Source organism: Candoia aspera, chromosome 5, assembly GCF_035149785.1.
Source record: "Candoia aspera isolate rCanAsp1 chromosome 5, rCanAsp1.hap2, whole genome shotgun sequence".
Taxonomy (NCBI): domain Eukaryota; kingdom Metazoa; phylum Chordata; class Lepidosauria; order Squamata; family Boidae; genus Candoia; species Candoia aspera.
The window spans coordinates 40279998-40306687 of record NC_086157.1 but is presented as its reverse complement, the minus strand read 5'-3'; the positions used below and the strand labels follow the sequence as shown (position 1 = coordinate 40306687).

At 40.9% G+C, this 26690-nt stretch overlaps 1 protein-coding gene across 1 annotated transcript in view; it reads left to right on the top strand.

The window, feature by feature from the left end:
* Nucleotides 1–22374, top strand: part of ASMTL (acetylserotonin O-methyltransferase like) — a 31778-nt gene extending 9404 nt beyond the window's left edge. Inside the window, exons 4-13 of the mRNA XM_063305039.1 lie at nt 6019–6083; nt 6691–6752; nt 8870–8978; nt 9727–10135; nt 10882–11044; nt 11789–11979; nt 16903–17035; nt 17786–17929; nt 18577–18699; nt 22141–22374. Of these exons, the coding sequence (XP_063161109.1) occupies nt 6019–6083; nt 6691–6752; nt 8870–8978; nt 9727–10135; nt 10882–11044; nt 11789–11979; nt 16903–17035; nt 17786–17929; nt 18577–18699; nt 22141–22358 (1617 nt within the window). The 3' untranslated portion in view covers nt 22359–22374. The remainder of the gene's footprint in view (nt 1–6018; nt 6084–6690; nt 6753–8869; nt 8979–9726; nt 10136–10881; nt 11045–11788; nt 11980–16902; nt 17036–17785; nt 17930–18576; nt 18700–22140) is intronic.
* The last annotated feature ends 4316 nt before the right edge of the window (nt 22375–26690 follow it).

Below are 26690 nucleotides of genomic sequence, written 5' to 3'. Positions count from 1 at the left end.
TGACAAATGCCCTCAGAAATCGCTCCAGGGTTGAATTAAGAACCTCCGTAGATCCGTCAGTCTCCGGATGCGACGCAGTGGACAATGCCTGCTTGGTGCCCACCAGCTTCAAAAATGCCTTCCAAAATTGGGAAGTGAACTGTGTCCCGTGGTCCGTGATCAAGCGGGAAGGGCTCCCGTGAATCCGGTAGATGTGGATTAGAAAAAGGCGGGCCAATTGCTGAGCAGACGGAATAGAAGCACATGGAATGAAATGGGCTTGCTTGGAAAAGTAGTCCTTTACCACCCAAATCACAGTCTTTCTCTGACTAGGAGGCAAATCCACAATGAAGTCCATAGAAACCTCCTCCCAAGGACGGGAGGGGCTGGCCACCGGCTGCAGCAGCCCTTGCGGTTTACCCCCCTTCTGTTTTGACATGGCACAGACAGGACAAGAAGCAACATAACTTTTTACATCGCGTCTCAATGTGGGCCACCAAAATTGGCGGCGTACCAGATGCAAGGTTTTGACAAACCCAAAATGACCAGCCACTTTATCATCATGAGACCTAATCAAAATTTCCCTTTGCAAACTGTCAGGGACATAGAGGCGGTTTTGTTTCCAAGCTAAGCTTCTGTCAAATGTAACATTGTCTCTATTCGCTTGCAACCAAGTATCAGATTTCACCTCTAGCAGAAACTGTTGTTGCAATTGCGAGGGAATTGGCGTCCTTCCCCCAGCCGGTGAAACTGAAGCTGGGGGCAGCTGCGCACGAGTTTGACTGCGTGTGACAGCTTGCAACCCCAATTGGGGTTCTGTCCACACCATACCCACAACGTCAGGTGCCTGGACCGAATCCTGGGGCAGGCGGGAAAGCACATCAGCTAGGAAGTTTTTCTTGCCCGGAATGAATTTCAACTTAAAGTCAAAGCGACTGAAAAATTGAGCCCAGCGGATCTGCTTAGGACTGAGCTTATGGGGCGTGCTGAGTGCTTCCAAATTTTTATGGTCAGTCCAAACCTCAAAAGGACATTTAGCCCCCTCTAAGAGGTGGCACCATGCCTCCAAAGCAGCCTTGACTGCAAAAGCTTCTTTCTCCCAAACATGCCATTGCCTTTCCGTCTCGGAAAATTTCCAGGACAGATACGCACACGGCTTCAGGCGGTTGTCAGCATCCGCTTGCAGCAAGAGCGCTCCAATTGAGAAATCGGAAGCATCCACTTGAACCACAAAGGGTTTAGTGGAATCAAGGTGCTGAAGAATGGGTTCAGCAGCGAACAGGCTTTTGAGTTTGTCGAAAGCCAACTGGCAGTCAGGTGTCCAATTGAGCAATGCCCCCGGGTTCTTTACCTTGCGTGTGTCCCCCAACCCCTTTGTACGTAACAAGTCAGTGAGAGGCAACGCAATTTCTGCGAACCCCTGGATGAATTGGTGGTAATAGTTGGAAAATCCCAGAAAACTTTGGAGCTGCCTGTGGGTGCGCGGGCGCTCCCACCCCAAAATGGCTTGAATCTTCACAGGATCCATCTCAATGCCCTTGTCAGAGATCCTGTACCCCAGGTAGTCAAGCTGAGTCTGATGAAATTCACACTTAGGCTGAGCTCTCTGCTAAGCTTTCTTTCTCAATTTGCTAAGCACCTGTTTCACCAAGAGCTCATGTTCCTTTTCCGTTTCATTATAAATCAAAACATCATCCAAATAGACCAGTACACCCTTGAACAAATGTTCATGTAACACTTCATTGATCAATTGCATGAACACCCCTGGTGCCCCGCCAACCCAAAAGGCAAAACTTTGTAATGAAAAGAACCCAGTGGACAATTGAAAGCAGTCTTCCATTCATCCCCCTCCTGTATGCGGATGCGGAAATAGGCTTCCCACAAATCCAGCTTAGAGAAGATTTTCCCCTTAGCCAGATGTGCTAACATGTCTTTTATTAACGGCAGAGGATATTTGTTCAATATCGAGACCGCATTTAATCCGCTGTAATCTGTACAAAGTCTCAATGTCCCATCCTCCTTCGCTCGAAACGAGACAGGGGCACCCACTGGCGAATTTGCTGGTTCAATAAAACCCCTGGCCACGTTTTTGTCCACAAACTCCCTCAACGCCGCCAGTTCCTTTTGAGTCATGGCATAAATTTTTGGTTTGGGCAGTTGAGCGTCGGGGACCAACTCTATCGCACAGTCAGTTTTTCGATGGAGTGGGAGTTGGTCCGCTTCTTTCTCACCAAACACATCCGCAAAGCCCTGGTATTGCTCCAGCAAGCCCTCCAGTGGTGTGATAGCGAAATGCGGAGTTGCTGCCGCCGCCCTCCCCACTGCAGCCTCCGGAGCGTTGTCCTCCGCAGGGGCTTGATAGAAACCATCCCCAAAAGTCAAAGTCCTGTGTACCCAATTTATATAGGGGTTTTGTTGGACCAACCAAGGAATCCCCAGAATGACTAAAGGATGCCCCACAGGCACCACCACAAACGGTAGCCCCTCATAGTGGCTGCCCATTTGCAACGCCACCATGCCCGTGTAATGGGTGACCGGTTCCCCCCCCCCCCTGCTGTAGAACCATCCAGCTGGGTGAAAATCATGGGACGTTGCAGTGGAAAGCTGGGTAACTCCAAAGCAGCCACCACGTCAGGGTGCATCAAGCAACACGAACACCCTGAATCGATCAATGCCCAAACTTCAACGGTTCTTGTGCGGGAGCCTAACTTCACTTTCATGTTCAGTGTGGGACAGTTGGCACTCACTGAAACATGTTCGCACCCTCCACCACCTGCCCACAGGCGCTCCTTAGAGCAGGTGGCTGGCGTTTCCCGCCGGCTGGTGTAGCTCGGGCTCCCCGCCCCCGAAGTAAGGAACCTCCTCCACTTCAGTTTTAGCCATGGCTGCCTTCATTTTCCTGGGTAGGGAGGGAGATTTCCCGGTCGGCTTCCCCAAACGATCATCAGTCTTGCCCTTCGGGCACGCCGCCGCTCGGTGACCTTCCTTTCCACATCGGAGGCACTGCCCTTTCACATAGCGGCGCTCCCTCTCGTCCTCCCAGGCACATTGACCGGACTTTCCAGTAGGCTCAGCAGGGCAGGAACCCTTGCTGAGCCTGGAATATCTCATCCCCTTCCTGTGAGTGAAGGTTTCATGGGCATGCTCAGCCTTCCCTGTGTCAGGCTCTGCCTGAGACCCAATAAAAACACAGACGCTAGAGAAGACTTAGGTTCTGGTTTTATTTGGGAATAGAATGCGTGCCCTTAGAAAGCTGAGAGTGAGGGGAGCGCGCCGGAACGGGATTTAAATAGCCCACGCCGGTCAGCACTCCACCCCACCTTACCCCAGGTGCGCCCCACGAGTCCCAACAGTTTGTCCTTGCCAGGTGAGAGGTCGTCCAGCCCCCTGCGCCCCAGGCATTGCCTCGATCGCCTTCCTGTGCAGTGATGATCCATTGCCGGGCGATCAGGCTTCTAATTCCTCGAAAGCCCGGGCGCGCCCTTCCGAATCTCGCCTGTTCAGTGGTTATTCGATTTCATGTCAGTTTCCTTTTATTGTTGCTTCCTGGGCTGCCGGACTCAGTCGTTACATAGTTTCCTTAAACCTCTTACTTCTTTTTGTGTTTTTCTATTGCCCTTGCCTTATCAGCTCAGGACCCATATCCCTGTATTGTCATGTGAGCCGTTGCGATGTCGCAAACATCGCAGCGGTGATCATGACACCCTGCCAACTGTATCCATTCATACAGGGTATCTGGGTCGTCCCTACCGAGCGACCATCTCAGGACCTCCGTGTTCAGACCATCCTTAAAAAGTTCTATTAAGGTAGATTGGGACCAATCCTCAACCTTCCCAGCCAGAGCCTTAAATTCCAGAGCATAGTCTGCCACCGATCGTGGCCCCTGGCTAAGCTCCCTCAGCGCCCGTTTTGCCCTTTCTTTAGCTAATGGGTCTTCAAAGTGTAGTTTCAACGCCCACAGGAATTCTTCGAACTCCTCCAGCTCAGGGGCATCCATTTGACATAACTGCACATACCAATCGGCAGCCCGCCCCTTGAGCTTAGTGACAATGGCATTAATCTTGGTTCTTTCTGAACGAAAATACGGTTCCCATTCATCCATATAACTCCTTGCATTGGTAAGGAAGAACGATAGCTTAGTTGGATCTCCATCAAATTTGACTGTAAAGTCCTCAACCCCCACTCCGGGCGGTCCCTTCGCCACAGCTGGGCGATCGGACTTTCTTTTAGCTCCCAGGGATCTCCGCTCTCAAGGGAGGGACCTTGAAATTCTCACTCTTGGCGCCCTTGCCTCCTCTCTGCGCCGGGTCCTACTCCTTTTCTCCGAAGAAGGTGGGGGCGAAGAAGGAGATGAATGCCTATTACTAGACTCCTCTCTCCTCCTCTCCCGGGGACCCCAGTCCCTTGACATTTTCTGAAACATAAATTCTAGTGACTCCAATTTGGCCTCCACCAGTCTTATACGGTCAGGGGTTTGGGAATCCTCCTTTCCCTCCTGCCTCACCACAGTTGGGGAACTCAGGTACCTCTGTTTCCAAGACGTTTTGGACGTCCCTGGTAGGGGTCCCTGTGATTCATCCCAGGTGACCAGTTCACCTGGCGACTCGCCGGTCGGTTCAGGGGCTCTTTTACCTCCAGCCTCCTCTTCTCCCAGGCTGGAGCTCGACACCTCCCAAATTTCTGAGAGCTCTCGAGTAGGGACCCTCTCCGTTCTTCTCATCGTGGAGTCGGATTCCCCCTCGCTCGATTCCTTGCTTTCCGTGGTTTGGGGATATGGTTTGCTCATCGCTAGCACTTCTCCCTCACAAAATAAATCTGGAAAGGGGCTAACGGAAAATTTTTTGAGATTCTCAGGTTTATGTAAGGATTGCCTACCCTAATAGACTCAGACTCACAAGCAGGAACTTAATGATATCTGATTTATTAAAGAATAGTATGCAAATACAGAGAAAGCTGAGAATGAGCAAAACGTGCCAAATACAAACTAAAAACCCTCAGCTCAAACGTAATCCCTCCCCTCGCCCTGCCGTTGCAAACTCCCCCCCCCCCCCAGGTGCTGGTAACCGTTTCTGCTGATGTCCTGGGAAAGGAACCTTGAACACACAAGATAACCCAAACACATTCCAATCCAGCTACTAACATATAACAATCCCACGAGATGGAATCCTCCTCCCCTCCCAGACGAAACACGCATCAGCCAAACGACATGCGAAACGTTACGATGTAACGGCAATATTGGAGCGATGAACATGACAGGCAGCCTTATCTAAAAGGTAAAACACATTTGTGTATGCAAAAGGCCAAGTCAGAATGGGATAACCCCCCTTTTTTTTTGCCACTGCGAATGAATGTCAATAATATGTGGACCAATAGTCCAACTTGGTCTAAGGCTAATCCTGTACCCTTATATCACCATCCTTAATAGTGTTTCTGTGGCTTTTCTTGGCATGGTTCATTTTATTCACTTTTATATGCTTTTATTTTTTGAGTGTTTTTGTTATTGTATGACCATTTGAGCTTTAGTGTTCATATCTTTGTAGAAAGGCAAATGTTTCTGTGTGTGTATGAGTATTTGTTCTGCTCGCAAAACACATCCAGAGAGCAGTTTTGAATTAATAGTTTCTGTCAAGTATGAGATAAGGCATTATTCAGTTGTATAGGTATGTACAGTTGTATGAAAAACTATAAAATCAGGATACCTGTTATGAATACCTCGAAACTGAAGGAAAAAAAGATTTGGTTCAACATTTAAATTATGTATCTCTGAGTCTGTATTCTGCCTACAAAGGGGATTATTTTGATAACACTTTGAGAGATACCAACAATTAACTACTCAAAATACACATTGTTTGTATCTTCTTTGTAGCCAAGTACTGGATGCATAATTTATTTCAACGTAAAATTAAGTAAAGGCAGACTATCTCCAACGTTATTTATAATCTAATGGCTGCAATTTTGAAACTCTCACTGCTGGGTACTTTGATAATATTTTCAACCTAATGACATGCACATAGCAAACTATGTATATTTCCATTTCAGAGTATAGAAGAACAAATTTTGGAGAAACCAGTGGACAAGCAGGATGCATATAAGATGCTTTCAAGGTTTATGCTTTAAAACTAAAGTTTAATGCAAATAATGCTGCTTTTACTGTAGGCCTGGCCATTTGCAGTGTATTATCATTACACCAGCCCTTTATGGATACACATAAAAAAACTCTTTTGCGTTCATACAAAAATATTAGTATCAGAGGAATCTAAACAGGGTAAGATAGTCTGATTTATAATCTCTTGTGCTGAAGATGTTTCTTGAGGCCTATTTTTACTAATATATTTCTGTTTGTTTTTATACCTTTTAATTTTATTTTATATATTCAATGTATTATTGCAGAACTGTATTGGGTTTGAAAGGCTTTATGCTATTGTACCAATGTGTTAAATTATCATTTAGCAGTCTTTTCAAATAGTATGTTGTACCATGTAGTTCTGCACAATGTCATTATATACATACATACATACATACATACATACACACACACACATATAGACAAGCCTTATAAGATAATATGTACCAAATTCTTCTTATATGGTGGATAAGGCTGTTCTGCATTATTCATAAATGACAGAGCATGTCTCTTCACCGCACTGAATTAATTTAAAAGAAATTAATCTTTATTTCAAAATAACTGCAGACTAATTTTCTTTTTAATAGGTTAAGTGGCAAAGAGCATAGCGTTGTCACAGGAGTTGCAATTGTTCACTGCAGTAGTAAAGGTAATATAAAGTATCTGTGTCAGATCAATTTTCATTAGTTCTATGGCTGTCCACTCTTCAGTATCACTCTTGAGTCTGGAGATTTCAGGAATTTAGCTTACCTCTATTCATGTTGAAGTATATTTTACTTTTGAAAATTTAATCTTTGTTGGACATATATTCTGCCTTTCTTCCAGGACCTCAAGGTGGTTTAGAGAGGCTTTAATTCTCATTTTTAAAAATGATACATTACAAGCACCCCAAACCAACAGATACATGACTTTTCCTCAGTGGCATTACAAGGAGCTCTTGACGTTCTCTGTAAAACCCAAGAGGAAAGGCCAGCTGGTCTGTCCATCTTCCTGGGATCTGTTAGACATTTCATTCCTAGTGTTTTGAGTGAGGAAGAAAACTTATCCATGTTCTACATGCCATTCATGATGTTATATCCCTACATTCCCTAGTCATCTTTTTTCATAGCTAAAGAAGTCCCAAATATTCAATCTTATAAGGAAGTATTCTATTCCCCTGATAATTTTGAATGCCCTCATACGTACCTTTTCCAGCTTTATTACTTCTTTGTATAAATGTAACCAGAAGTATGCACAAGTATTTCAGATGCAGTCATACCATGGATTGCTTTAACAATATTGCGGTGTTGACGGTTTTATTTTCAGTTCCTTTCTTAATAATTCCTAGCATGGAATCTGCCTTTTTTACAGCTAGTAAAAAAGTTTACTAGCTGTAAACTCCAGAGTTTAAAGATTAAGGTGGTGTACCAGTAAATCAATCATTCCATAATGAGATACCCACTCTGATGCAGTGATCTTTTCTCTAGTTAATTAAACTCATCTCAGACCTCATCACTGTGTGTTTGAAGTTAGGCTTGTACCCCAGTGTGTATCAAGTGAACTGCATTTTCCCTTTGGCTGATATTTATGTGATTTAAAAAGAACACAGAATTTAGCATGCTGAATTTTTTATAGGACAGAATCTGCATATTTTAAATGTCCAGGAGTCTTTTCAATTCAGATTGTACACTTGAATCAACTTGAGAAGTATTTTGGACCTGTGTCTAGAAATTACCTTGTTTTAAGAGAATTGGGTATTGCCTATTTTCCAGATCCTTTATGCCAAGTAAGGTATTTAGAACTTACTGATTTTGGCTTATTCTGGTAATTTCTGTACTAATGCCACTTGCAAGTTTCAGCATTCAGAACATTGCTAGTTACTGTGTGTTTAGATTTCCAGATAATTACAGATGTTTGGAAAAGGTAGATAACTTTTGAATGCTTGTTAAGGAAGTGACTCTTGCAAAAGGCCATAAAACAAACCTTGGATATTATTGGTTAATGTGTGCCATCTGTGAGAATAACATAGATTCCTATAACACAGTCCTGTGCAAATCTATTTAAAAATACATTTCACTGAATGCAGTGAGATATCTAGGCAAATGTGTGTAGGAATGTAGCTTGAACATTTCTAAATTATCAGGATAAACTCCCAAGTCTCAAAATAGCTCTTCACATCCACTTAAATGTCACTTAACCCAAGACACATGCCTAAATTGATTTAAATGAACAAAGTGCCTTTGAAAAACTTAATTTGCATTTTCCGCTCAAAATTATACATGCTATTTCTAAGATGAATACTGGTTAACCACTAAATGATATTGCCACACTGGAGATACAGGTTTTTTGCAACATGTTTCTGTACTATAGCAATTCAGTTTATTATACTTTGCTGTTGCCTTCAGAATTATAACAGTCCTGTGCTGCTGATGATAGAACATTGTTGACTGGAAAAGCCAGAGAAATTATGAAACTGGTTCCAATAAACTGGATCCAGTGTGTGAAGAGAGAGTCATTGTGAATTAGGGAATCCAGCGTTTATCCTCAAGCACAAACATCTCTCTAGGTAGTGCTGTGTGGAACAGTTCATTCTGAAATATTTTGAATGTAAACTTTGATGAGTGCAGGTGTATTGCTTCAAGCTTCTTGAGAGTGTTTCCAGAATACTCAGAACAGCTCACTTTATGGACTGCAGGTTGTGAATACCTGGAATAAATCTTCTGAAGGTAAGTCACCTTGATGTCATGATCAAATATACTGGTTGTATCCATACTTTTGCATTTCTAGATGATTATCTAGACACTGAAGCCACTGAGTTCTTCGAAGAAACAAAAGTCAAATTTGCTGAACTCTCCGAGGAACTTCTATGGGACTATATCCACAGTGGGGAGCCAATGTAAGTGCAACGTAAGGCAGACTGAATGGGTCTAGAAACTTGTAGCAGGAGGAGAATCTGCCTCTTCACAATGTACAGAAGTATGTATGGCAGTTTGCAATTTTAAGATGTTGGGACTTCAACTCCCTGAATTCCCCAGCCAGCAATAGCTGGCTAGGCTATTCTGGGACTTGAACTCCGGGTATCTTAAAGTTGCCAAGGTTGAGAAACACTGTGTGTCAAGGGCACGTGAAATACTGTATGAAAGTGAGAATGTAGCATAATAAAACGCTTCATTTCTGTTCTGACAAAAGTGAGATTATCGGTGGCACCATTTTAGGAATTAGTATCCTGCATAGTGAAGTTTAGCAACCAGCTGTGAATGGCAAAAAAGTGAAGTTCATTTGGTTATTGACTTTCTTACGTTTCAAAATCACTATAACAGTATTATCAATTTAAATAGTCATCTTTTTCCTTGCTCAGAAAAAAAAATGATTTTGATGTGTGCTCATACTGTGAGGGTTTATTATCATGGCTTAAAATAAGAAGGTTTATAGTGCTAGGCCACTAGCTTCAGTTCTTTAAAAAAGGGTCAGAGCGTTATAAGGTCTCTAAAGCTTTAAGATCCTGGCTGTTAGGTTTTTGACATACAACATACACTTTATTAACTAGTCGGAATTTTTCAGCATTTTTAAAAAATGTTAAATACTATTTTTAAAATTAGTGTTTGGGTGTGCATACATGTACGTACATTTTCTCTTCTCTTCAGGGACAAAGCTGGTGGATATGGGATCCAAGCACTTGGGGGAATGTTGGTGGAATACGTCCATGGAGATTTCTTAAATGTGGTAGGGTTTCCTTTGAATCGCTTCTGCAAAAAGTTAGCTGAACTGTATTATCCACCCCCAAAGCATACCGTCCATCGTATGAAGTACGACTCTATCCCTTCCGTGGATACTTTTGAGATCCTAAGCGATGGAGACTATGATTCTTCAGATAATGCACAAATGGAAGATGCCAAAAGGCTAACGAATGGTAGATCTGAAGAGCTGCGAAAGTGTGAAGAAAGCCATTGCAATTATAAGGTGCCTGTGGAAATTCAGAATGGAGTACTAGGAAATGTAACACAGGGCCTCTCTAAACTTACAGATCTTATGGATGGTTTTAAAGCCTCAAAGGTAATGCATTCATTATTTGGCATATGGATTTTATTTTTATTATACAGAATGGGCCTGGCAAATGTGCCAGGATTTCTAAGAATATCTGTCTGGTTCTGGGAGTATTTAATACTCTGATGTTTTCACCTTAAAACCTAGATGGGTTTTGTGCAATTTTATGAATTTTATGACATTAAATTGTAACCCCAATATTGTACACATTTTTTTTTAATTTCCATTACTCGTATACTGACAAAACTGCAAAAACTTGGGAGGTTCACACAGCCAAGTCCATTAAAATCCATTAAAGTTTCATGACAGCTAGAACAACTACACAATACATAAAATTAAAGTACCACACTGTCGGTCAAGCACCATAAAAAGCACAGATGTCATATACAGGATGTATCTCTATATGTAACTTGGTGGGGTTGGCCTGGGGAAGCTGTGGGTTCAGGTGTACTAAGTGACAAGAGGTGGAGGAAGAGAATATAATTTAGTGGTTTGACATTTGTTCTGTGTACTAAATGTCCCAGATTTAATCGTTGCATTTTATGATGAAACATTTGGTAGAAGGTAATGTGAATTACCTCTGCCTGAGATCCTGAGTACCTTGATCAATTAGCATAGGCAGCTGTAATATATTATTGGTTATCTTTTGTTTAATGACACTGTCACAAAAATCAGACTGGGAGCAGGGGCAAGAAAATGATCAGTAAAGGGAAGCTCTTCCATACATGCTAACCTTCATGTGGCTATATCTGCAGGTTTTGTTTGTGGCTTGTCAGCTGAAAGTATTTGACCTTCTCAAAGGTAAAGGTACTGTGACCACAAAAGATGCAACAAATCAACTTAATACTTCCGTACGTGGAACAGAAAGATTACTTGATGCCTGCGCTTCTCTTGGTCTGTTGGAAAAGAACCATCAAGGTCATATTTTGCTCTAAAATCACTATGGAAGGAAAGTTTGGAATAAGTAGAGTAGATAACATCCCAGTGTCATCCAAATGTAATTAGATTGCTAAGCAGAGTAAACGTATACATAATTGAGGAGAAAAAAAGATGCATCTGGAGAAAAATGAACTTGGAATGGCCTTAGAAAACACAACATGACACAACAGGTTGTGATGTTGAATTTATTGCCTGGTTTTAAAATTGCAGCCATGCTGGGGGGAGGCAGCCTTGATTTAGTTTGAGATTTCTAATGCGAAATTGTTTCTCTCAAATGTTACTTGTCTCCAAATTTCAAAGTATCTATTTGCAGGGTAAATAGCAGGTTGATATGGGATTCTCAGCGTTTTAGGATAGTGCAGTAGGAGGACTGTTATGAATTGTTCTGTCCTTTGGGGGGAAAAAATCACTGCGGCTTCCTGAATATTCTCATGTTCATATCTGCAGTCTGCTGCACCCAAACTGAATTTGTGGTATCTCCATTTGAAAGAACCATGCATTTTAGGGTCGTGTTTTCTATTCTATTTAATGCTTTTGTGGTAAGGAGATGTGCAAAATTTAATAAGCAAAGATAATACTTTGCTTAGCTTAATTATATGCAGTCAAGGGACTTAGTCTGTGAAAAACCAGAGAGCTATGAATTTCTGGAATTCAATACTGAAATTTTATTTTTTGAAAATATGTTGTATTTGTAATTTGTAATTTTTAAAAATATCTTTAAAGGTTACAGTAATACAGAACTGACAAATCTATTCCTGGTATCAAATAGTGAATATTCACTTCATGACTACATTCTCCATTGTAATGACCACCTGTGGCCATTTTTTACAAATTTGGAGTCAGCAGTTAAAGAAGGAACTTCACAGAACCATCATACGTTTGAGAAGATACATGTTGTGAATGATTTGCCTCAGGTATGGAAGAATCTAGTTACTTTTTAATGAAAGGGAAAAGCTTTTTTTTTAAATGAGCTTAAAACAAGTATTTATAAAGCTTACCATGCATATTTTGCGATAATTTTGGTTCTTCTCCATAATTTTTATTGAGAGTTTTAATAATAGTAAAATATATATATAAACTAAACTCAGAAAGAAGGGAGAGTAAAGAAAAAAGAAGATAAAAAGTGTACAGAAAAAAAAAGAAATTAAGTACCTTCCAATCTTCATTACAAGAACTACAAACAAACTTAGCAATTCATCACCCCCCTACCATTACATGCAAGTATCTCTTCTTCCCGTAAGCCATCCCTTATCCATATGCAAATCCATAAATCATTAACATTTTAATGATTGTTGTCAGCAAAAAGTGATAAAGGGATCCCAGATTTATGCAAACATGTCTTTAAACTTGATCGAACAAACCAACTTTGTACCCTTCTTTTTGCTTCTAACAATCTTAATCTTCATTCAGGTGCTGTCATAGGATTTGATCTATTCCATTTTTATTTTTCCCATCTCAAAGATTTCTTCAAGACTTGAACCTACTACTCTTGTAAATCCAAAAGAATTAGATTTATGCTATTGTATTGTCATTTCTGTTTCCACTTTAGTTGTTTTCTCTGCCTTTTTTTCATTAATTTTATTAAGATTTTTAGAAAGAACAATAAAAGCTAATACGAAGTAAAAAAAAAAAGAAAAAAAGTTCAAGAAAGCAAAAGAGGAAAAAGCCCCCACCCAAACTGGGCAATCTCCCATCCTTTCCTTATCGGGAGAGGTTCTGTGGGATCGGTCTACTTGCCGGTCCTTCAGTCTTAGCCACAGTCATCATCTACACTCATTTGGAGGTGTCTTAGCTCACCATTCCTCACCCAGAAGCTCCCCTTATTTTGCCATAATTTTTAATTGAAAGTTATAGTATTTTCAACAACATTGGGCACAGGTAGTCCTTGACTTACGAACATTCATTCAGCTACCATTTAAAGTTACGTAGGCGCTGAACAAAGGGGCTTATGACTGGTTCCTGAAGTTATGGCTGTTGCAGCACCCCCACAATCATGTAATCAAAACTTACAACCACAGGGGTGCTTCAGCTCCCCCCACCCACCTGTCTCCCCTCTGTCTATGCCCTTTTGGTCCCCTGCACTCCATTGCCCCTGCCACCCTAGCTGACCTTTGCCATTTTCTTGCTCCCACTGCTGACCAAGCATGCCCAGCCTGGCCCTTTACGAGGCAGCTGCTGGCCACCTGAGGCTCCCTTCCCAAGGTTGCGCACAGTGGTTTGCTAGGAAGACCTGGGGAAGATGGCCTCACATGGCCAGCAGCAGCTTTGCAAAGAGCAAGGGTGGGCACACCTTGTCAGGAGCAGGAGCAAGAAGACAGCAAAAGTCAGCTGGGGTGCAATGTGCAGGGCAGCGAGGGTGGCTGGGGTGGGGCACCTGGGGCTTCCTGGGGCACTGAGGCTTTGCGCCGCACTGCTGGGGAAGCTTCCAGGGGCAGCTGTGGCTTCATGCTGTGGTTTGGGCCTCTTGCATCCCCAGAGCCACGCTGCGCCAAGAAACCCCTGAGCTGCAGCGTGGCAAGCAGTTTCAGGCCCAGCCCAAGAATGACAAAGAATCGGTCCAGCCAGACTTCAGTGCTTTATTTGCTAACCCCGTGTAGACAGAATCTTGCCAGACTAAAACGACTCTACCTTACCCAAGGGAAAATAACCTGGGAAAGCTTTAGGGTCGGGCTATCCTGAACCTCTTGGTTTTCCCACATTTGTTTTCTGGACTGTCTCTCCTCTAATCTCTTTCTCCTTCTTGGAATGTGCTCCCTCCTTCCTGAGAACCAGCAGCACCGCTGAAATCCATCACAAGCAGCCCCAGAGCCGCAGTTTTGGGCCTGCTTACTGCCCTGCAAGGCAGGGTGCTGGGTGGCCAAAAGAATAGAGATGGGGGGAGATAGGTGGGTGGGGGAAATTGAAGAGGAGGAGTCCCTTACCTTACCGAGGCTCAGGGCTGGGAGTGACCAAGCCTGGAATGGCTTGGATTGCAGTGCGTCTGGAATTTGGTTAACGATGGCAATGGGGAGTGCCAGGATTGCTGTCGTTAAGCGACGTGGTCACATGACGTTGCACTTTATGACCACATTGCTTAGCGACATGAATTTTGGTCCCAATAGTTGTCCTAACAGTCAGGAATCACGCTGAGACGAGTAGGTCTCTAGTGTTTATTACTGCTACATAAAACAGAATCCTAACAAACTGAAGAAGCATGGGAAAACCCAGACAGATAAACCCCAAAAGTTAAGGTGGATCTGATCTGTGTCTCTTTGAATGGCTGCTTAATTCCTCAGTACTACGCATGCGTTTTCCCCCCTGGATAGAGGCCCCTTCCTGCTCACCATCAGTACTCATGACAATAGTGGTCATGAGTCGAGGACTACCTGCACCATTTATTTATTTTCCAAATTTTGCCACCGCCCATCTCCCCCCAGAAGAGGGACTCTGGGCAGTTAAAACGAAACAATAAAAACAATAAAAAACGAACAAATAATAAAAAAATTAAAATGTACTAAAAACAAGACAAAATTAAGCAAGTGCGTTGACCACTTAAGAAAATAATGGAGGCTAATCTAATCTACCAAGAAGATTAGATTAGTATAACGCTGCTGGAAAATGAGTATGTCTGCCCAATTATGTCTCTGAATGGCTGGATGTTAAAATCAGTGCTGTAAGATAAGGTTTTAAAATTCCTATTCTGCCCTGGGGTTCCATTCATGAATTTTCTATATGGAGGGTAAGTCATACAGTAATAGTGCACTGTCTTTATTTTACTTATTCCTGATTTTTCCTCTTTTTTTTTTTTTTTACATGCCAAATTCACTAACTTTTTTTTCCCCTACCATGATTCAGAGAACAGATTTTTTTCTTTTTTTAATAAGAATTTTATTAAGTTTCAAGCAAAGATAAAAGCTATAGAAAAACAAAAAACTACAAAGAAAAAAAACTTTAAAAAAATGTGGAAACACAAGAGAAAAAATTTTCAAAGTTACAAAAAGACATGATTTCCAACTTTTAACAGCAAAGATATACAAAAATTTCCATGATCAATCCCTTACTCTATATTAAACCAAAATCACATTATTTCTGTAAATCATTCCATTGGCATATTGTAAAAATCACTAAATACAGTTATTACCTCCCCTTATATTAAAAGAAAAAAGAAACATTTATATAAACCTCCTAATCAACTCCCCCCCAAAGATAACATTTATTTAATACTTTCCTTCCTACTACTATTCTATACATTTCTGTCTACTATAAGAAAGATCAAAGTAAAAAGCACAAAAATTGTCTGCATTACACTTAGTAATACAAAAATTTTAATGATCTTAATCTTAATAAACCGAAAACCCTCCAAGTAGACATTTTTATACCTTATTAATCTTAATCCAGATCATTAAAGATACTGTAAATGAAATCAGCCAAGCCTTAAAATCAATCCAGATAAACACTCTTTAACCCTTATCCCACTTCAAAATAAACCAGAGCATTTACATGTCCCCACAATGCACGCAGAGCTTTTTTCTTAAAAAGATCAAACAGCTCAACTGCCCCCCTCAAAAACTCGACTTCTCTTCAGGAGACCTCCCATACATAATGACCCCTTCTTTTCCATGGTGTTCCATCAGAAGATCAATTTCACTTATGGCTTGCAACTCAATCTCTCCCTTAAATTTCTTCAACTCGACTACCCAATCTTCATCCAGCATTTCAACAGAAGTCTCAGTCTCACTCTTAGAAGACCCATTTCTGTCACTGTTAAATTCCTCAGTTTCATACACAACATCCCCAACCAGAAGACACATTTTAGACCTCATATTTTCCACAATGTCCTGAATGCCTTGCATAAAAACTTGATAGGAATAAGAAAGAATCTGTTTAAAATCTTGGTGGAAGTCAGAGAAAGTCTGTTTAAAATCCTTCATGTCTCACACAGATTATGGCTAAGTGCTTAACCAGCAAAAGTTGAAGATATGAAAGAATTCCGGAATGTGTTTACATAAGCAAAAGTGACATATGCAGACAGTTCCCAGGGAAAATAGAAGCAGAAAACAAAGTTCAAAACAGCCAATTCAACATATAGGAAAATGCTAATATCTTCAAATTTAGTACAAAAATAATAACAGTGAGACAATTATTTACTCTCAGTCTTCCTTAATATTTGGAGGGAAAACAAAGCTTTAAAAAAATTTTAAAGTCTTGTTTAAAACGTTAAAAAAAAACTTTTTAATTGATCCCAAAAATAATGATAAACACCAAGAGAACCCACTTCTCCTTGCTGTAGAAAGCCTCTCTTAGGGCACGCGTACTAAAAGAAATATAAATATAAATTTAGAAATGGGATGGCCAGTCTTTGTGTCCCTTTAAGGCTAATGCGCAGCTTGGAAATGGTGACATCCCAGCCTCCTGGCTACCTCTTACAAGTCGAACGTGAACGCTGTTTGCAATCTTCTGGCTGCAAGCAGCCATCCGGAGGAGAATTGGGGTGATTCCAGGTGTTTTCCTTTTTCTGGAAAAACACTCCTGGGCTTCAGGAAAAACCTGCCTAAGCCTGAAAAAACTGCCATGTTGTCAGTTCTGCCCGTTGAGCCCGTGGGCACAGCTGTTCAGTCCACCATGTCCCCCCCAGAAGTCCAGAACAGATTTTCTTTTCTGTGTGTGTGATAGTCTAAAATGCTTTAATTAAATTATCATTCTGTAGCTTTAAGCAATGAAATTTACTTTGGTCATATAGCTTTGTCATTCCTTTTCAAGTTGGGGGGTAGAACCAAACTGTTGTAGGTATGTATTTTTTCAAGATCTACTTTTTATATATGTGTATCTAGTTAATTTTGTGACCTTTCTCTTTTAAGGATTTCCACTCTCAGTCTACAGAGGTGACGCAGCATTTTACGAGAGCCATGCACAGCAGTTCCAAAGTGACAGCAAGAGACATAGGCACAGCTTTTGATCTTTCACAGTTCAGAGTTGTATGTGATTTGGGAGGTAGATATTATAACAATACTACCCCTACTTATTGACAGAAAATGCTCTAATGTACATTGTGATTAAATGGATGTTGTTTGGATAGATTATATAACATATCTTTAATTGCAGGGTTTTTTTTTTTACCACTTCAGAGAGATAATGTACAGTCAAAACACTGTTTTAGGTAAATGTAATTCTCTATGTGTTCCTGTCTCCTTCATCTTAAATGTTCAAAACTACATAGCAGTTGGAGATAACTTTCTGTTCAACTACTATTGTACCTGGCCATGGTACATCATGCCCTGGCGGGGTTTTTTCCATCATGTTCCTGTAACATTTCCTTCACTTAGTCCCCAGTCCATGAGGGAGAAAAGTTAAGTTATCCTTAACTATACTGGTATTAAAATAGTATCCTTTCAAGGTGTATAAAACCTGCTTGGCACCCATTAACTAGGATGGAAATCAGGTGATTGGGAATAGAAACAATACAGACAGATTAGGATCAGCATTGGGATAGCAGATATAATACCGGTATAATTTATGCCAACTGAAGAATGTGAATAGCTCTTGAAAAGCTTAACAATATGAATGTTATTGTCCCAACCAACCAGTTAAATGCAATTTTTTTTATAAATTCTATGGGAGATCTTGCAAACGTGGCATGCATTGTACCTGAACAACTCTTATTCCTCTTTCTCTTCCCCACCTTTTTTTATATATATATATATAACCCAAGGCGCTAATATAAATTCTATATTCTCTCTGCAGGTTGCACTGGAGCTTTAGCTTATGATCTAGTCCAGATCTACCCAGAAATGCAAGTCATTGTCCTGGATCTTCCTGAAATTATCACAGATGTTACCAGCTGTCAACTTTCAAGACAAAATGCTTGTGAAGTATCCTTTATATCAGGTAAATGTGTTTCTGCCATCTGTAGACCAAGGCAAGGGCACTTGTAGTCCAAAGACTACATGAGAACCTTGTAATTTCATAAAGATTAGTGACCTGCATTGCAAACATAGCTTGTTTTGAAAGACTTGGCTCAGCTCAATATTACATTGCAGTAGTAGTGCAGAAATAATCCAGATCTCAATAAAAAATTCCACTTACTCTGCAATAAAATGTTGATATATGTAACTACAAATGAAGCTAACACTCAACTTGTTTATTCTAACAACTTGGATCTAATCAAAATATTGACAGAAATATTCCTCACATTTTTTTTAATGTTAGTAAAGTGCTTAGCATGATTTTCCTTATCCAAGAATTCATGGGAAAATGTTAAATTTTGAAATGCTAGATTATATGAAATTGACATAACCTGACCACTATATTTTGAATCTCTACACATTATGTTAAATGTAGCCCTGAGGTTATTTAGAACAGTACAAGGGTGAAATCTTTTCATTCCTCCCTGCAAAAAAATTGTATCTATTCTGCAAACCTCTGAAGCATGCTTGTTTGATTATTCATATCTCATGTTTCAGTCTGTTTACAAAGCTGTTGAGCTGAAAATGTAGACCCTTTTTGGGAACTAATGAAAATACATTTTCCAATAGGTGACATTTTCAAAGATAATCTTCCAGAAGCAGATCTTTACATTCTTTCAAGGGTTCTACATCATTATTCTGAGGAAAAGATTTCTATACTATTAAACAAACTCTCTGCTATTTCCAAGCAAGGTAAGAGTTTAAATCCTCCCCCCACATTCACTGATTTATTGGTTTTATATTTACAAAACTGTATGAATAATGTGTTTCATTCAAGTAAACCAGAGATCTGAAAGGTACTGATGTTAGGAGAAACTGAATCAGAGCCAATCTTTAACTTTAAAGTATTTTATTTAAACTCTTCACAGACTTCTATCTCTCAGGATTTAGGGTACAACTAATTATCTCAGAAACCAATAATTTAGCAGATAAAAACTTTAACCATTTAAAAAAATACCTTGTAACAACACTATAAGTGTTGAGCATTCTTGCCCAAAACTGAAAAAAAATTCAACTTGGGGGCTAAAGCCGGGTTCAGGTTTTGAGGAAGAAATTCCATAGCAGCAATTCCCATGCTTAGAATATATTTCCGATTGTTGCCTAACGTGCCTTTGATAATGGAGACATTAGAAGAAAAGGCTCTGTAGAAAACCATAAAAGCATGGACAGGCGTTCCTTCAGGTATTTGAGGTCTAAGCCATTTAGTTCTTTAAAATGCCTTGGATGGAAACCAGAACAGGCAGTTATGACCTTGGACTTATCAACTGAATACTGGCAGCCATGATCTGCATCAGCTGAAACTTCAGAATCCATTTCCAGAATAGCCTCATATACCAGTCTTACATCTGGTAAGGAGGTTGCAGAGGGCAATTTACCATGACTGGAGCTGACTAAGGCTGTCAAAAGACATTTCATGCCACAGGACCAACTGTCCTGCTGCAGAGTAGAATTTAAGAATGCTACCCCCTCCCGCACGTTGCATGCTAGCCCCCAAAGGGGGAAGGAAACAACCCAGTTTCCTGGACCTGACAGCTATCTGACTGTAGTAGTACTAGCTTGTCAATTCTTATTTTTTGGCCTTCATCCTATCCAATATAGCATCCAGATAGATGGAGCACTTTTTCAGTCCCACTGATCTAGATATCATAGCAGAATGAAATTCTGCTATAGCATCTAGGTCACTGGGACTGAAGAAGTGCTCAGTTCATCTGGATGCTATATTGGATAGGAGCATACCAACAGCTTTCCCAGAATCCCTATAACCTCACCCAACAGCTTTCTGAATTTATGTCTTATAAAGCTGTCCTTTTAATTGCAGTTTTTCTTAATACATTGAATGAAAGACTGCTTTTCCAAAGACTCTGATTAGAATTAAAGATCAGAAGAGAACTTGAGGTCGCTTCCGATTGTGGCAACCTCTTGTCTGATTCTTGCCTCTGTAATGGTTAGAGCAGATTTCTGAGATCCTGATACTATTACGTTGTACTTTCCCTTGTCCTTGTTCTGTATAATGGACTGACAGGCACATGCAGTTGAAGTGCAAAGATGATAGTGTTTGTCTTGTAACATTTCATTTTTACCCAAAGTCTTCAAGGAAATGGATTTACCGATCACACTGAGTGATAACATAGTTTGGTTTTGCTTAGTGTATTGTGTGAGCTTAGTAGGGCAGTGCAAATCCTATGAAAAAAGTGCTTCATAATGAACAGAAACACATATGAAGCATCTTTTTATATCAGTAAAAGAAATGTGTCTTTTTTAAGGCTTGTGTGGTTGCTTAGTAACCTGATTCTTACTGCCTCTGTATGTCTGTGGCTGTATGTGCGTATGTACCTGCACTAAAACTCAGAAGAGCTTATGAAGCAGTTATGCAAGCCTGAAATAAGATGTGGTTGCTTTAATGATTCAAAGAGAGGTATTTCAGATGTGCCCCCATGTGTTGCAAAGCACTTTTTCTGAAGAATTTGCACAGCCTTAAACCTTACAGAATCTTTACCACAGTGTTGCCTGCCAAGGAAGAAATGTATAGAATTGATGTGGCTGTGAAGATCTATTCTGTTTCAGCTACTGACAATTTTAATGGGAGGGTTGAGATCCTATGCAAATGTAACTGGAATCAATCTACTGAATAGAGTGAGACTTTTTCCCATTTAATAAAATTTCAGTGTGTGGCCTAATCATTTTAGGGTTGTTGTTGGCTTGATAAATAGAACATACTAATTTGATCTGTGCCTCCACACTACCTGTCAAATTGAAAGCAATATAGGATTGTTGTAAATATTGCTGAGTATGTTTGCTTTGCACATTTTAAAAAGTAGCCAAATAAATGCTAAGCACTGAAACTCCCATGATCTATTCCAGCTGTCAGTCTCATCGCATTAAATATGTGCAGTCTAGTCCTGTAATTGTTCACTCAGAAGTAAATTCTACTGCTCCACTGACACTCAAGAGTCCAAAGTACTATAACCTTGATTTTATGTTCATTGAGTTGAACTCAGAGAAAGTTGGGGATCCAACTAACCACTGTATAATGTATGGAAATACAATTCACTGTATATGTGGTTTTTTTCAGTTTAAATAGTGGTTGCAGGGAAGAGCCAGATTAGGATCACCGCATGAAGGGAAAGGGATTTTAGGCTTTCCTTCTACATCACTGTCATCTCCTGGATCATGTGGCTGTTTCCATCACTATCCACTCCCATTTTAATGAGGATTGCAATATGAGGGTGGGAAACCAAGCCTTTGCAGTACAGTTCTGATTTGGGCCTCTCCCAGGTAGTGGTTCAAGGGAGCCTTCTGATCTGCCATGCTGGATGTCAGCTTCTATAATGTCTACTTGCGTATGAATTGAAATTCAAGATATGTAGAAAGAAAAAGATTAGGAAATCTATTTCAGATTTTTTAAGCACCCCTTGATCAAGCCTGCACTAAAGGGATATTTAAACTCCTTCCTGGCACATGCTGCAATAAGAGAAGAGGTCAGAATCAGAACAGCCATGAACCCAAGAAGGGAAAGGCAAATTCCTCTTTCCTGGGTGTTGCTGTTCCGGATTGTTTATATTTAAAAGCATGAGGTTATTACTGTCCACATTTCAAGACTGAAGTTACGTTGCAAGGGGGAATTTCATCTCTCATTTTCATTTCTGGCACTGTTTATAAAGTGCTTACTTTCAGTGGTTTGTTGCAAAATACTGTGGCACAATTTGTAGATGCTCTGGGAGACCACAAAATGGGGTTGAAGGGCATCTGGGCTGCAAGTTGTCTATACTTGTTTTAAAATATCAGTGGCCCTTAAAAAAAAATACAATCTTTTTTCCTAAGTGGGAAATAGCATTTAAATCCTGCCTTAGATATGAAAGCCGGCTGGGTGACCTTGGGCCAGTCACTCACTCTCAGCCCAACTCACCTCACAGGGTTGTTGTGGGGAAAGGAGGAGGAGGGCGGAGTATTAGGTATGTTCCCCGCCTTGAGTTATTTATAAAAATAAACGTATGTTCCCCACCTTGAGTTATTTATAAAAATAATAAAGATAGGATGAAAAAATCTTTTTTAAAAAAAGCTTCCTGTAGGAGGAAAAACATTAACAAAAGACTAAATATGTTACTAAATTTTTGCTTTTTTTTTTAAATATAGGAACTGCACTGCTAATAGCCGAGATAATACTTGATGAGAAGCGAATAAACCCTGTTAGAGCTGTTTTCCAGTCTCTCAGTATGACAGAAGGCAAGGAAAGAAGTGCCTTGGAGTACAAACAGTTATTGGAAGAACATGGATTCACTGATGTGCAGATTAAAACAACAGGAAATCTGCTAGATGTGATTTTGTGCTCTAAGAAAATGTCTCCCCAATAAACTAAATAATACTGCATTTATTATTTCAGTTGTTCCAGAATACTACAAGTGTTTCTATTTCTGATTTTGGTTTCTCTGATTTGTTACAGTGGTGAATTGTATGTAAAAGTTACTCCATTTTTTATTGTCCTTTTTTGTAACTAATGGTAATTGATAGTATTAAATCGATTCTCCTTTTTTTCCCAATATTTGTTCTTTCTAATGTGATCCAACAGCTTTTCTATGCATCAGGAGCTGTACAGATTTTAGCAGGCCATGTCTCAAGGATATAGTCCAATGACCCTATTGTGTAATAGGAAAATCTGAAGAAATATTACAAGAAAACATAAAATGAATCTACCCCCCCCCCCGTCTCTCTCTCCCCCTCTCACACATACACACTGTTAACCCTGTGAGATAGACCAGCTAAGAAGCAGACACAGGAGTACTAGCTCTGTTTTTATTGTAAGGTTATATTAACAGAATCTTGTTGTTGTTTATTCGTTTAGTCGCTTCCGACTCTTCGTGACTTCATGGACCAGCCCACGCCAGAGCTTCCTGTCAGTCAACACCCCCAGCTCCCCCAGGGACGAGTCCGTCACCTCTAGAATATCATCCATCCATCTTGCCCTTGGTCGGCCCCTCTTCCTTTTGCCTTCCACTCTCCCTAGCATCAGCATCTTCTCCAGGGTGTCCTGTCTTCTCATGATGTGGCCAAAGTATTTCAGTTTGGCCTTTAATATCATTTCCTCAAGTGAGCAGTCTGGCTTTATTTCCTGGAGGATGGACTGGTTTGATCTTCTTGCAGTCCAAGGCACTCTCAGAATTTTCCTCCAACACCACAGTTCAAAAGCATCGATCTTCCTTCGCTCAGCCTTCCTTATGGTCCAGCTCTCGCAGCCATATGTTACTGCAGGGAACACCATTGCTTTAACTATGCGGGCCTTTGTTGTCAGTGTGATGTCTCTGCTCTTAACTATTTTATCGAGATTTGTCATTGCTCTTCTTCCAAGGATTAAGCGTCTTCTGATTTCTTGACTGCAGTCAGCATCTGCAGTAATCTTTGCACCTAGGAATACAAAGTCTTTCACTGCTTCTACATTTTCTCCCTCTATTTGCCAGTTATCAATCAAGCTGGTTGCCATAATCTTGGTTTTTTTGAGGTTTAGCTGCAAACCAGCTTTTGCACTTTCTTCTTTCACCTTCATCATAAGGCTCCTCAGTTCCTCTTCACTTTCAGCCATCAAAGTGAAGTGGTATCATCTGCATATCTGAGATTGTTAATGTTTCTTCCAGAGATTTTAACTCCAGCCTTGGATTCCTCAAGGCCAGCTTGTCGCATGATGTGTTCTGCATACAAGTTGAATAGGTAGGGTGAGAGTATACAGCCCTGCCGTACTCCTTTCCCAATCTTAAACCAGTCTGTTGTTCCGTGGTCTGTTCTTACTGTTGCTACTTGGTCGTTATACAGATTCTTCAGGAGGCAGACAAGATGACTTGGTATCCCCATACCACTAAGAACTTGCCACAATTTGTTATGGTCCACACAGTCAAAGGCTTTAGAATAGTCAATAAAACAGAAATAGATGTTTTTCTGAAACTCCCTGGCTTTTTCCATTATCCAGCGGATATTGGCAATTTGGTCTCTAGTTCCTCTGCCTTTTCTAAACCCAGCTTGTACGTCTGGCAATTCTCGCTCCATGAACTGCTGAAGTCTACCTTGCAGGATCTTGAGCATTACCTTACTGGCATGTGAAATGAGTGCCACTGTTCGATAGTTTGAACATTCTTTAGTGTTTCCCTTTTTTGGTATGGGGATATAAGTTGATTTTTTCCAGTCTGATGGCCATTCTTGTGTTTTCCAAATTTGCTGGCATATAGCATGCATTACCTTGACAGCATCATCTTGCAAGATTTTGAACAGTTCAGCTGGGATGCCGTCGTCTCCTGTTGCCTTGTTATTAGCAATGCTTCTTAAGGCCCACTCACCCTCACTCTTCAGGATGTCTGGCTCTAGCTCACCGACCACACTGTCAAAGCTATCCCCGATATTGTTATCCTTCCTATACAGGTCTTCTGTATATTCTTGCCACCTTTTCTTGATCTCTTCTTCTTCTATTAGGTCCTTGCCATCTTTGTTTTTGATCATACCCATTTTGGCCTGGAATTTACCTCCAATGTTTCTAATTTTCTGGAAGAGGTCTCTTGTCCTTCCTATTCTATTGTCTTCTTCCACTTCCGCGCATTGCTTGTTTAAAAATAATTCCTTATCTCTTCTGGCTAACCTCTGGAATTTTGCATTTAATTGGGCATATCTCCCCCTATCACTGTTGCCTTTTGCTTTCCTTCTTTCTTGGGCTACTTCTAGTGTCTCAGCAGACAGCCATTTTGCCTTCTTGGTTTTCTCTTTCTTTGGGATGTATTTTGTTGCCACCTCCTGAACAATGCTGCCAACTTCTGTCCAGAGTTCTTCCGGGACCCTATCTACTAAGTCCAGTCCCTTAAATCTATTCTTCACCTCCACTGCATATTCCTTAGGAATATGAGTGAGCTCATATCTAGCTGATCTGTGGGTCTTCCCTAATCTCTTTAGTCTGATCCTAAATTGTGCAAGAAGAAGTTCGTGATATGAACTACAGTCAGCTCCAGGCCTTGTTTTTACCGACTGTACAGATGTCCGCCACCTTTGGCTGCAAAGGATGTAATCAATCTGATTTCGGTGTTGTCCATCTGGTGAAGTCCATGTATAAAGCCGTCTCTTAGGTTGTTGGAAGAGAGTGTTTGTTATGCAGAGTGAATTGTCTTGGCAAAATTCTATCAGCCTGTGTCCTGCTTCGTTTTGTTCTCCCAGGCCATACTTACCTGTAATTTGAGGTGTCATTTGACTGCCCACCTTAGCATTCCAGTCTCCTGTGATGAAAATAACATCTCTCTTAGGCGTGTCGCAAGTCCGAAAATATTTTTCTCCCCTCTTTACTCTCTAGAAAACTAGGAGGGTCCTATCTGAAATGTTTCCCATGCTCTCCTGTGAGCTGAGACATCTTTTACATGCAGTCTGCAGCTCTCCCTCCTGTCTCCCAAGGTTGTTCCCACATGCCCTTATACACACACTTTAATTACTTCCTCCCTCTCTCTCCTCTCTGGTGCCTTTGAGTTAATGTGGGATCCTGGTGAGATTTTTTTGGCCACATAGGGGAAGTGTGTCATGAGTACTGATGGCAAGCAGGAGGGGGCCTCTATCCAGGGGGGAAAACGCATGCGTAGTACTGAGGAATTAAGCAGTCATTCAAAGAGAGACAGATCAGACCCGCCTTAACTTTTGGGGTTTATCTGTCTGGGTTTTTCCCACACTTCTTCAGGATTCTGTTTTATGTAGCAGTAATAAACACTAGAGACCTACTCCTCGTCTCAGTGTGATTTCTGACTGTTAGGACAAAGTGGTTTACCATTACCTTCTGTGATGCTTTTGTGAGCCCTTCAGGGTAATCCAGACAGGAAACCAAAACCATTACCTTTATTGTAAGGTTACAGTAACAGAATCTTGCAAGTCTGAAAGCACTTCCCCCCTCCCCTGCCTTTCCAGAGAACGAGGGAGGGTCTCTTCTGAGATGTTTCTCCTCCCCATCCCTCCTCTGGACTTAGATTTCGTTTATCAGAGTGTTGTCTAGGCTGCAGCCCTTCCTCCTGTGTCCCAAGGTTATTCTCACATTCCATCACATACCCATTATAGACAGAGTGACTGGCCACAGGTCACCCAGGTGACTTTTCTGCCTGAGGGAGGATTAGAATTTGGGCCTCCCTGTTCCTAGTCCAGTGCCTTAACCACTGCACCAAACTAGCTGTAATCTTGTTTGAGTGTGATTTAGTAGCATTTGATTGTTGCTATATTGTGAGAATCCTTTTTGTTGTTCATTTATATCAGTTTTATATTATTGTCATCAGCACTCTTTCACATGATGGCCAGTGGTTATAACAAACTGAACAGAGAGCTGCACCCACCTCACACACACACAGTAACAGTGATTGGGCTTATTCAATGTGATAAGCCATGGTTTAGTAGATAAGCCACATCCCAAACCAATCATATTATGGCTTAGCCCAGTGGAACTCTAATGTTTCTATTCTTCAACTTAAGAGCACTATGACTGAAGATGCTCTAGCACACTTACTGTAGTTAGTTATCCATAGCGACTTCTGAATTAAATTCAGATGCGTAAAACTCCAGGAACAAATGATTGACTCCCAAATTTGCTTAAACATGCTAACGTTCTGAGCATATTTTCAAATGAAGAGATACTCTTATAAGGCTACCAAATACGTATGTTCTCAGTCTATATTATCAGTTGTCTCTTC